At 44.9% G+C, this 12373-nt stretch overlaps 1 protein-coding gene across 3 annotated transcripts; it reads right to left on the bottom strand.

Annotated features, from left to right (window-relative positions):
* Window positions 1–1478: 1478 nt before the first annotated feature.
* DHDDS (dehydrodolichyl diphosphate synthase subunit) lies at window positions 1479–11368 on the bottom strand. 3 transcript variants are annotated; one of them, XM_010168324.1, is made up of 8 exons: window positions 11283–11368; window positions 10271–10387; window positions 9509–9651; window positions 8073–8189; window positions 7770–7871; window positions 7003–7117; window positions 4988–5095; window positions 1479–1991 (listed from the first exon to the last, which is right to left on the bottom strand). In XM_010168324.1, exons 1-8 carry the CDS (start codon window positions 11343–11345, stop codon window positions 1755–1757), a joined length of 1002 nt encoding a protein of 333 aa, XP_010166626.1. In that variant the 5' UTR covers window positions 11346–11368; the 3' UTR covers window positions 1479–1754. The 3 variants fall into 3 exon arrangements, with proteins under 3 accessions (XP_010166626.1, XP_010166627.1, XP_010166628.1); XM_010168325.1 differs by lacking the exon at window positions 7770–7871 and having other exon boundaries at window positions 11283–11361; XM_010168326.1 differs by lacking the exon at window positions 8073–8189 and having other exon boundaries at window positions 11283–11361.
* Window positions 11369–12373: the final 1005 nt, after the last annotated feature.

Genomic DNA, 12373 nt, shown 5'->3' with positions numbered 1-12373 from the left:
GGGTTTTTAACGTAAAAAATCCATTCTCAGGCAGAAGACAAGTCTCCCCATCAGCCTGGCAAAGCAGACTGGAGAGTGCTCCATCTCATGGAGAGTAAACTATTTCCATAGACAATTTCCTGAAGACAGAGAAAATAAAATACAGCAAAAGAAGTTTAAATCAACAGCTCCCATCACCTTGGCACGCTTTTATCCGAGCTACTCTTTGCTACTTACGCAAGAGGAGGTTGTGCACGGAGCTTCATTCGGCCGAGCCTTGGGGTATCAGCAAATTGCTCACACTAGACTCTAAAAAGAACACAACCTTCAAATCATTTCCAGTCTAACAGGAATCAGATGAGGAGTCTGTCACAGGTTAAACAATATTAGCCCTGGATGCCAATTTAGTATAAATCTATGTACTTTTAAATGTTCAGCTGATTTTTTAAATAAGTTTAGTATGAATATGCTTTATTCATGATTTGACAATGTAGTTATCCTCTTCACAATCAGGCTCAAAGTGCTGAGTTGGCAGCACTTACAAATTCCTTTTAAATCTGTGTTTTCTAATTTTCACCTGCAGGTAAAAAGGAACACTTTAAAAACAGCAATAGCTGGTACTGCTGCACCTGTATGTGCGTTAGAAACAAAAAATCAAGACATTTTCTGTTATTTTGACCATGGGGACGGAGACCAGGAGGAATTAAGAGACAAAAACAATCTTGGAAATTAGCTAGTCCATCTCCCTGCCGATGGAAAATTGAGAAGAAACAACACTCCGCAGCTGCTCCAGCCACTCCCCTTAAAATCAGCCAGAAAGCCCTTCTAAACCATTTTGGCTGGGGTCAGAGGTTGGTTTTTGGCTACTGTCTTCCTGAACTAAGCCCATCCTTATTCCCTGGAAATAAGTTATAGCTCTAGAGAGGTCTCAGAGGGATTTGGCATACTGGATCCATCACCTGGTTTTAGCTAACTTCTTATTCTTTTTAACCCATGAAGTTAATTCCCAACCAATCCTTTCCCCTTGCCTGCTCGGAACCACTTTCCTAAGCTCAGTCTTGTTCCAACATCAGCATCTTGGGCATCTGGGTTTTCCCCACACGCACTGCTCAGAAGGGATTTTCTTTCTTTACAGCAAGGGTGACAACACCTCACTTTAGCTCTCCAGAAGCCAAGAGCAGATACATCAAAACCAGCAGAGTAACGTGGGGAAAAGACAAGATGTTATCATGAAGTAGGCAGTGGGGAATATCTCTGCCACCACTCGGCACAGGACTCCCTTCCACACCAGGAATAATCTTCTCCCTACAGAAAGCAAGGCTCCCCTTATGGGTCAGCAGAGGAAATCTCAACAGAAGATTCCCTAGTGCAAAGCCATGGAAAGAATTCAAATCCAGACTGATTGAACAGGACTGAATTGGTTTGTCTGGGCCAGTTCCTGAGGAGTCAAACAGAACTGGAGGCTCATGTTAGATAACTTCTTGTCACCTGTAAAGTACCAAGCAGCGGAGATACGACGGGGTGCATGTATTCTCCACAGTCAGGGGCAGGGAGGTGAGACAGAAGGACGGCATTACCTTCCTCAGCAGCATTCACAGACCTAGAAAGGTTCACAGTACTCTGTCCCTGCACACACAGGGCGAGCAGGGACGTAAAGTCCTATAGCAGCCCTGCATCCCCACTGCAGAACCACAGCGAGTCAATTCCTCTGCGCAGCCGCTGTTCCCTCTAACACAGTTAAAAATTGTCTTCCCAAGAACAACCTAGCACCTGTGTCATGCAGACACCGTACACAATCTTTCAAAGAAGTCCACTCTCTTGTGCTCTAGTGCCTGTAGAAAGCCCTGGATTCTCTCTTCCCGCATGGCAGTGCATCTCTGCAACAGTGTCCGTCGGCGCTGAGAGTCTCCGTGGGACGCAAACCCCTCCTGCTGCAGTTTCTTTGTCACGTAAGCCTGATCCCTTTCCATCTGTTGTCGTCTCCTTTCCTCCATGTAGGAATCTCTGGCCTTCTAAGAGTGAAAAGCAGCAGAGCATTAGCACTTTACCAGGCCTTTCAGCTCATCTGTCGTACAGCTGCAAAGCAGCACAGGTTATGGAAGGAATAGCCTCTGCTCAGTCATCAATCTGCAGGTTAAATGAAGGGTGGCTCTCTGTGCACCTCCTCCACTTTGAGGAGCCTGCTTGATTGGTTATTAAAAAAAAAAGATACAAGGATATCCATCTGGATCTTCTCCCCAAGACACAAGTCCACTCCCAGCATTAACTCCTAGTTAAAATAGATAAAGGTCATGACAAATTGTAAAAAAAAGAAACCCTCAGATATCTGAATCGCAAAGGAATAGTGTACAAAGGGACCTTCAAACCACAGATGTGCACACAAGCTGTCCTCGCCAGTGTCATCACAGAAACTTTGATCCTATTCACATGGCAGCTGAAAGGTTTTAGGGGATTCAGAACAATGATTTATGGGGCAATTCTTTGAGCTGATGATCAGGTCTTGAGCTAATCAGCTTCAACAAAAAAAGCAAGAGTGAGCTCAGTGTTCCCAAATGCCTGCAATCTAATAATGTACCGGCTTGAGACACAGCAGGATGGGCAGGAGAAAGGTAAAGGCAGTAGCTATCCTTGCCTACCCTTCAAGTATTTGAAATATTTTTGCAGAACATCACGTTTGGATTTCTTCTTGCTGCACATACCCTAGCCTGCGGCCTCCAACCGCAAAAAACACACCTGCATGCAGGAATATTAAGCTTTAATTTTTAAATGAGTAGAACTGGTCACTGTGACGTAACCTGACACACACACACACACACACACACACACTTAGGGAGTGCTGGCCTTTCAAATGAGCAAGAAGAAATAATTACACTAATGAGAGCGTGACTCACTGTTCACCACACTTTCCCTTCACCCAAGTCTATGCTCTAGCACTGTAAATTAGCTTTTGTTGTGCTGGGAACGAGAGAAGAAATATCCCTAGCTACAGAAAGCCCACCGAATTGAGAGCCCTCCACTGCTGTAGCTCTGCTTATTTGAAATGCAAAGATCATCAGCCTGTTCCACCCTTGGCCAAAGTGAAACTCTGTCTGTTCACCAGAAAAGACTCTGCATGAGCACTTCCATGGGGCAGACTTGCCAACCACCAGCTGAATTCTCTCCCTCGGTCTCCCGTGTATCCAAAGCAGGTTATAGCTGATTCTGGGACTAAGTGGTGAGCAACAACCAGCTCGCAGACTCCCTTGAGCAGCAGGCTAAATGAAAACAGCTATTGAAGGTGCTGCTGTTTGAGCTGATGGAAGGAGGACATCTTTTATCAAATACCTCAAAAATCAATTTTTTTTTTTTCTGTACCTTGTCAAACCTTCCATCCAGCTGCCTATCCACACCATAACCACCTCCAGCATCCTGAATGCAGAAATGTTCTCCCAAAGCAGACACAGCTGCTGTCATATATTCTGGCTTCTCAGCAGGTCAACCTCCTAGCCATCCCCACCATCCTCACTGACAAGCAACCTTTCCACCACCACTTTGTTTCAAGAGCTCCAGATACTTTTGGCTTTCAAGTTCACCTATTTCAAACCTAAATCTCAGCCGTTCCTTTGAGTGAGAAGTCCTCCCTCCTGCACAACTGCATCCCTTTAAAAAAAAAGGGCAGCCTCGTATACTGCAAAGTGGGTCTTACAGCAAGAAAACTGACCAAAGAACAAATCTGGATGATAACAAACCTTGATAATAGCATAACACAAACACACAGAGCCACAAATGAGAACTAAAAGATGAGACTAGCTAGGAACAGCAGCAGCATTTGTTACCCATCAGAAAACAGCACTAGGAGCAAAGTTGGAACAGTGACCTTACTGTTCAAGACAGAGGCAAAGCCAATGTCAGTGACAAACACTACTGCCTTTTTTGCTTTCCTCTTCATGCAGAAGGTAAATTGCCATTAGTTGTATTAACACAATGAATTGCTGGTAGGAAAAGGGCAGACTTGGGGCAGAAACAGGAATAAAAGAGGTTAAGGACATGGAGAATTTGTATGCTTCCAGACTGATTGCACCTGATTAAATTTGCCCATAACCATGACTGTATAATCTAACAACTCCCAAAGACAAGCAAGGTCCCTGAAGTTAGAAAAGGGCAATATAATGCCTGTCGTTAAAAACAGAGGACCCAAGTAATTAAGGAACAGACATACTCAGCAACCAGATACAGTGGAGGTCGGGGTCATCACACTGAGTTCCTCCTTCTGCCAGTTATGGTGTCTCTGTGCTACAAGCTGCTCCTCCCCAGATTTCCCCATTGAGAGCTCCAGCTGCCAAACTTGTTTTTCTTAAAAATAGCCAGATTACTAAATTAGCCAGATTTATCTGAACCAGGGCAGGGAGAGTTCACAACAACAAATCTAAGAAGAGAGGAACAATGACAAGGAGCAATAGTAACAATCTCTTCAGTAGGCACATCTGGACCCACAAGAAAGAGGACACTTGTCCACAGTCTCACAGCTCAGGCAGCTTCACTTCAGTTCCCAGAAAGGAAACTCTAAACCCACTTGTTACAACCCTAAAAACAGCAGCAGAGTTAGAGGAAAAGCATGCAAATTCTCCCTGCTCATTCCAGAGGGAGCTCACCAGTCTTTGCTTAAGCCACTGGTGAAGTGGTTTAAGTTAAACAGGCTCATTTTACCCTGTAGCAAATCAGGAGGGTTTACTTGTTCTGTCCTGTCAGCTGGGGAATGGGGACAGATACTTCCAGCTGGTGGAATGAGCAATGAATAACACAGACAGTGGTGACTTCAGATACTTTTGATATTCCCAAAAGTTTGGCCGCACGCTAAGATGTTGTAACAAGCCACATGGATACAGGAGGAGCAACACATCTGGCATTAGCTGCTCCTGAAACAAGATCTTAACTAACTGCACTAAACCAACAATTCCTTTGTTCCCACTTTGCACACTCTCACCTGATCTCCAGCACATTGCTGTGTTGAGCTTTCCATCTCCCTTACCTGTAAAGCACTGTAGTTCATCTGGAACCGAAGGATAGCCTCACACAAGTTCCAAAAGGAATATTCTGGCCACAAGACTGACTGAAACACCAGGCATGAATGGGATGTCTGCAGAAAGCAAGATCACCAACAATTTAATCACCTAGCAAGGGAAAAAGTCATCAAGATGCAGTTCTGTTGGTCAAACTATGCCAGTATCCCCACCAAGATTTTACCTAGGCTGTCTTATCAGATTTTACTGAAAACGAAATAAATACCAGCCAGGAGAGTTTGAAATTGGAGAGTGCAGAGCCTTCCTAAGTAGTTTTTGATGCTGAGACACTTGTCATCCATTCCTGTAAAAATACCAGCAGAATTCTTTCTAATGCTACGCTGGTCTGCACAGACGTATTTTTAATAGCTTAAGCATCACAGATATATAACAAAACTAAAATAGCAACACTGGACTACCAAAGGCTGAGTTAAGGGAATAACAGATGAATTGAGGATCAGGACATGACATTTAAGCCATTCATTAAGTGACATCTTGTGATATTCCTTACTACCCACTCATGGCATTTAAACTGCTTAATGAATCGAAGAGTTGTGGTGTGCACTGAAGATATCCTGGAGCTGAAAGATGCAAGCTTTCAAGTTAAAATCTATTTTTGCCATCAAGTTCCTTAAAGTTTCAGGTAAATGTGTTCCTGTGACAAAATCTAACCCTTAAAAAAGGACTCTGCATGACTCTTAAAACTGTAATGCTGCAGAAAACCTTAGTGACTTGTTCTATTAAAAATTCTATTAAAAAAAAAAAAAGGACATTTTCTTTGACATTAGAGAATCATTCTGAAACCACAATGTCCTCCTGCTTTGGGAATGCCAGGACACACACTCATTAGCAAAGGGAAATTTGCACTAAGAACGGGAACACAAGCACAGGCTCTTCTCTGCCACTTCTGCTGTAACCCACAGCACGGGAGAGGGGCACCACGCCAGCCAGACTGACAGAGCCCTGACTTCCCCAGTTCCAAGTTCAGTCTCTGAGGCACCTCTGCCAGGACTACCACCAAGAGGAGGAAGAGAAACGTTAGTTCACAACACGGACACCCATCCAGGGTATACATGTGCCCAGAAATCCAGGGAGGAGAGGCAGACGCCTCGGTAGGCAACCGCAACTCAGGCCAGACAACTTCTGCGAACTTGCCAATTAAAGAAGTTGGAATAGGAACAGTTGATGTGGTTGCTTAAAGGCAATTGGGTTTTGGCTCCAAATTGTACATGTAAAACAAAATGTGAGCTTTAGGTGACTCGACTCAAATGTTCTCCTGCAAAGTCTGGGTTACAAACAAGTCAATATTGCCCAGGACAAGAGAGAGGAATGGAAGCAGCTTTGGATACTCTAACTGAAAACACATGAACTTTATATGCATTAAGAACTGACTGTGTTTTAGCTTAGCAGCCCAGTCACGTTGATTTGACTTTGCCATCCTTAGAACCTGTCTTGCAGGGTCTTGTCTCACTATGAAAGTCAAATACACTTCTGATACCGTGACAAGTCAGGCATGTACCTTAGGTGTACATGATAGGGTTACACCTCCAATACCTACAGCTGACGTGACCATCTAGAAATCCTTCCTGGGATTTCCTCATCCCAGGAAATACATTGCCAGGTTAAATGAATCAAAGACAGGAATTTACCCATCAAAAGAGGAATTACCAAAATGTGAGAAGAGGAGCAAAAGGATGAGCAATTCATTATTTCCTTGACTGCTGTCAGCTAGACTAATTTGTGATTTCTTATTAAGTGTCTTCAGGATGATACAATTCCAGACTTGTGCTGCAAGGTATTTTAGGCAATCACAGAACTGCAAGAAACAGATTCCTCAGAGGTGCCCCAGCACTCGGTCCATCCAAAAAGTTACCCAACCCCTGGCAGAGAGAGTTGAGGAGCCCTCGTTTCAGCTCATGCCTGGAGTCAGTAGAATACTCTGATGCAAAGATGGAATATTTCAAGGAAAAAACAAAGACTTTACCTGCCAGAGCAAGAAATCGCTCAACCGAACCTCTCCAGAGGTTCGAATCAGGAGGTCTGGGTCAGGGGAGTTGTTGGTGTACAGACACTTATCGAGCAACGACTCAGACACATCACTGAGAAAGACAGATGCATCTTATTAAGATCACTTTCCTGACCCGACGGAGGTGGCACTACTAAATCAGAATTACTGAGGGGTTTTTGATAAACACAGGGCTGCAAATTAAAACTGGGTGATGGAGCTGTACCACAGTCAGTCATCAGCTTGCTTCTGATGGACACTGCTGTCTGCTCCACAGGCTATTTCAAATGCTCTTTCAGCCCCCAGAGCACCCCCTCCGTGCTCTTTGAAACATAATCCAGTGGTGGAACCCGACTGTGAGGACTTCCATCTGGAGCAGAGAGCAGAGTGCTAACTACTCCATCTCCTCCAGGGTGGAGGAACAGTTCAGTATTCATGATTCATCTGTTGTTTGACCTCATAGCAAAGACTGCCAGCCAAGCAGCCAATTGTTGTGGCATAAAAATCTGCTTTCACATTTAAACTAACTTAAGACACAGACCTAATTTCTCTTCAGTCTTGGTTGTGTATCTATCACCATAGTAACTGAAATAATAAAAACCAAACATTGCATAGTAACTCTTAAGTAATTTGCTCCACTCATACTGGTTTAATGAAATCTGTTTAAAAGCCACTTGGCTTCTGAGAGGTTATTAATAAAGCGTAGGTGGTAAGACAGGCAGGCTTCACACAGAATGACAAGTTACCTGGGTTCGAGCAGTCCTTGTTCCACCCCCCATGCCATCTCCCTGACAGCATTGCTGATTTCATGTCTTGATGTGTATGCAAAGCAGACATTCAGAAAGCATCTGGAAAGAGGAGAAATATGTGAAAGACTAACCTAAGGAAGGTCCAGCAGATGACAGAGAGAAGAATATCTACAACAGTTGTGTGTGCTTGTAGGACAAAGAGAAAAAAAACCAAAGGTGTGTAATATCTGCCAAGTCTCAGCCTTCAGGTTGAAGGGGAAGACATGAGGTATCAGCTGTTTCAAACCGCGTGTTACTTACTTGTTGTAGTTCCTAGTCGCCAGCACAGCTTGGGCAATCAGCTCCTGAATATCCAAGGGCAGAAGTGGCAGGTCTCCAAGGACACGGATACACACACCATGCTTCTTCAAGTTTTCTCTACACCCAACAAGAAGAGTGAGGACTACAGCAAACACATCGATCTCTACTGCAAAAGTGCCACGTTTGCCTTGCGTAACCTCCACCAAATGAAAAACAGCAGGGATGGGGCAGACATGGCTTTAGCAAAACTAAGAATTAGGAAAAGCCACAATGACCAAATGTTTTTCAGGTGTTCACAGCTGGCTTAGATTTGATCATCCCAAACCATTCCAGTAAAGGAAAACTGATCATTCCCCATACAATTTCCTGAGGTACAGACATAGCCAAAGGACTAGAAAGTGATCACAGATGAGGTGTTCCTACCTGAAGTTACGAAAATCCATATGGAAAACTTAAAATACAACCATAGAATCTGGGCACCTCCAGCTAGTAAAAAAATTAAGATGACTAATGGTCACCCACAGAGTAGCACAACTACTTTCTGGTGTAAGGAAAGATTAATGTATCAATGAGGGTGGGGTGTGGGTGGTGGAGTGAATGTCAGATGAGACAGGAAATCACTTAATAACATTATTCCGAGCAGACAGAACACTCCTTGGGATCCTGCAGGTTCCTGCTGTGTCTCTGGTGGTACAAACTCCCTGATGAAGGGCCACATTGGGTAGAAACCAGGGAAATGGCCTCTTTAAATCACAGTGCTCAGAGAACCCTGGTCTTCCCAACCAGCACACACACACTCCCCTCTCCCATTCTTCCAGCTGCGTCCCCCTTGCTGCCTTTCAAATTTACTTCATCCAGATGAGGACCCTTTCCGTGCACCAGTCAGGCTTGGAGAGACAAACATACCCCCTGAGCAACTAGGGACTGTTAACACCTCTCCCTGCTCATTCCAACGTCTACTAGTTCCATCTACACACAACACATGAACTAGTTCTCCAACAAGTGACTTAAAAGTTACCACAAAGCACGTTGCCAGGTTAAACTCTGGTCTGCTAAGAATCTTCTGTCAGAATTTAAGAGGAGGCTTTGATACTTCATGAAGACAAGGCACCTAGCACTCTGGTGCTAAGCAGGAATTGCTAATTGTGCCACACTCATCTGAAAGCTCTACTGCCCCAACTGTTTGGATGGAATTGGTACAACTTAAGCCATATGATACAGATTAATCTGGTGTGTTTGGGGACTGCACGTGCTCAGGAGCTGTACCTCCCACCCAGGCAGGCAGAGCCCCTCAATACAGATCTCCAGCTGAAGGTGGAGAACAGCTTCCTACATTTAATCCATTTTCACAACTTGAAACACCCCTGTAAAACAGCTCTCAATCGTGTTCTGCTTTAGTTCCACCCTGTGGGATACAGACATGAGAGGATTCTTACTGTTCTTCCAGTAGGCGGCTAAATTTCTGTCTTGCCAGATCCATCAGCCCATCCACCTCCTCCTTGGAGCGCTTAAAGTTCTCAATACTAAAGGCATAAACAGTGACCTCCCGAATACCCAGATTTAAGCACCACCGTAGTGTCTGCAAGGAGACAAAAATGTGATGGAAAACAGTCAGAGAAGAGAACTCAGATGATCAGACAGGTCAGCAAGATGCAGCTTCTCTGCTGTTAAAAACCTTCCTGTCATTTCCCACCAGATCAAAAGAAACAGCCATCAAGAGCTGACAATGAAACCCACTTGATGAACATTTCAGATTCATCTTAAAAGAACAGGAGGAAAATATCACTAAGGATGTGAATCCACAACAGATACGGGACTAATCCAGACAGGGAAAGCACTTCTTGGAGAACAGCACTGTAAATTATAGAATACTGTACCCTTCAAAACATGTTCAAAGAAAGTCACCCTGTTTCACAGAAATAAAAGCTTCAAGATCTGCAAGGCAGATATTTTAATTGAGTGTAAAACAGAGCGGGGAGAAAAAATAGCTGATTAGAATGACTCTGCAAATTAACAGGGAGAGAGAGAGAGAGGAGCTGAAGCTGGGAACCCTGATGACTAACATCAGCCCCAAGCACAGGACTGACTCCAGCAAAGACAAGGAACACGATACACCAGTCAAGCGGTCAATGAGTCAGCTGGTGAACGTGGCTCAAACTTCTGATGCACAATTTAAAGGCAACAAACATCCTCCCCACCTGTGCCAGCTTATCAAAGCCTTGTGAATGCCCCTGCTGTCTCTCCACCTGACACTTTCGGGCATAACGGCGATTGCCATCCATGATGAAGGCGACGTGTTTGGGCATTGGACCTGCCTAGAAAATAAAGAGAAACACAACAGACTGGAAAGCCAACAGCCAAGCTGGCATCGTGCACGGCAGAGAGTTTAGTCCCTCTGCTCCTGGCAGCACCACCTATTCGTAGGAGTGCAACACACATCTCCCAGCTTCAAATCTGGAGCTGGAAAGAGTAAGGTGCTAATTAGCTCTTTGTTAACCCCAGTTCAGGCTCTCTAACAAGCATGGCAGTGTTGATAATTGCCTAAACTGAAAAGCAACTTTGCCCTCCCCGTTTCTATTGCATGACAAGAGAACTGTAGTGCTCAGGAGAGAGCAGCAGTGCCACAGCTACTCCTCTGCAACCACGGGGGAGGGCGCACGCAGTTTTATGCTGCCATAATTGTAAGTATTTTTTATTTCAGATTTCAAGGGCATTTTCACAGACACAATTAAGAGAAAACAAAAAAAAGTCATGAGACTTTCCCCCACTTAAGAGGAGTATTCCTTTCCACTGACCTCATCAGGGCTGCACAGATCACACCAGCCTCGAGACTCTGCCGAGCAAGGACATGATTTTCCTGGAACTGGTCGAGTTAATATTCTACTCACCAGAAACTCAGTTTCATTTCTCAACCTCCTCACCTGACCATCTCGCTCCTCTCCCTCCTCCCATGCCCTGCCTTCATCAGCAAGGGCACAAAACACAGAAGGCTGTGAGCATAAGCTCATTACTGGCAAGCACTGCCTACAGCCCTGCTCGTTTGCAAGACGAAGCTTAAGTAATTTTCCATCCTCGAATGCTGCTTAGGGATGTACATCCAGTGCCAGCACCTTGCTGGTGACACTGGACTTCCAGAGCAGAGACAGTTCCACTCTGAACCCCAAAGAATCTGCCAATTCTCTACCACCAGGGACCAAATTAATTCCTTACCTTAATGATGTTGGCACAAAATCTCTCTATGATGGTCAGCTCGCCTTCTCTGATCCACGACATGTCTTACCAACAGCTCCTTTTCTTTTTCTAAGGGAAGATGAAAATAAAGGGGTTAGGAGTACAGAAGAGTCTGTTTGAGCCCAAAGCAATGCTACAAACCCTCACCTGGGAAAAATAAGCTTTGACTAACTGCTTTGGAACCCTTTTTATCATCTGTACAAGGCCTTTGATAAGCAGACAAAGGAGGAGCTCAGAAATGAGCTCTGGAGGTTTTCCAGCTGTATGTCACGAGAGTGGATTCTGCACTAGCTGGTGGCAAGAAAAAAACCCATGGCTGTGTCTTCCAGCCGAAGAAGCTGGTGAGTTTGGACAGACCCACAAGCAAGTGAGTTGCAGGGTGATGGCAGCACAAACCAACCTTCGATGTTTTTGTGTTGGAAACCCTCTGAATGAAGGAATCACCTACATCAGCAGCTACCCTGTGCTGGTATCACCAATGATATTTATTTTTCTCCACAAGTAGAGAACTTTAGCCTCAGAGCTGTAAAAATATCGGTGTTTTTACCATATAATCTGCACATCAAATATTAATATCTGCTTTGAGCTACTCAGACACAAGAGATGCTGAACTTCCACATTAATCTTCAATTCTCTCAGCCAGGAACCCTGAGAGGCAGGGGCAAAGCAGCTCTGAAGAGACAGTTGTGGGGACAACAGTCCAGATCCAATCACTGGGTACACATCTAGGGATGGAGGCAGATTCCAATTACACTGATTACATTTATCAGCCTTCTCTGCCTCTTCCCTCAGGAAGGGGAGTCCAGCCACAGATGTAACCACAAGACATTAAGGCAAGGAAGTGCTGAACCTTGAGCTCTGCTACTACAGCTCTTAACGCTGCCCTGGACTAGCTCAGGCTGGAGACGCCCTCACCCGCTGCCATCTCCGGCTGCTACAGAATCCAGCTCCTACAGACGATTTTACAGTCACCTGGAAAAAAGAACCTTCAGGAAGCAGCCCCGTGTCTGCAGGGCAGGGACAGAGCAGCAGAGCGGCCCCTGCTCGCTCACAGCAGCCGGGGGGATGCA

The sequence above is a fragment of the Antrostomus carolinensis genome, unplaced genomic scaffold (genome assembly GCF_000700745.2).
Source record: "Antrostomus carolinensis isolate BGI_N321 unplaced genomic scaffold, ASM70074v2 scaffold48685, whole genome shotgun sequence".
NCBI lineage: Eukaryota > Metazoa > Chordata > Aves > Caprimulgiformes > Caprimulgidae > Antrostomus > Antrostomus carolinensis.
This window is presented reverse-complemented; position numbering and strand designations above follow the sequence as displayed.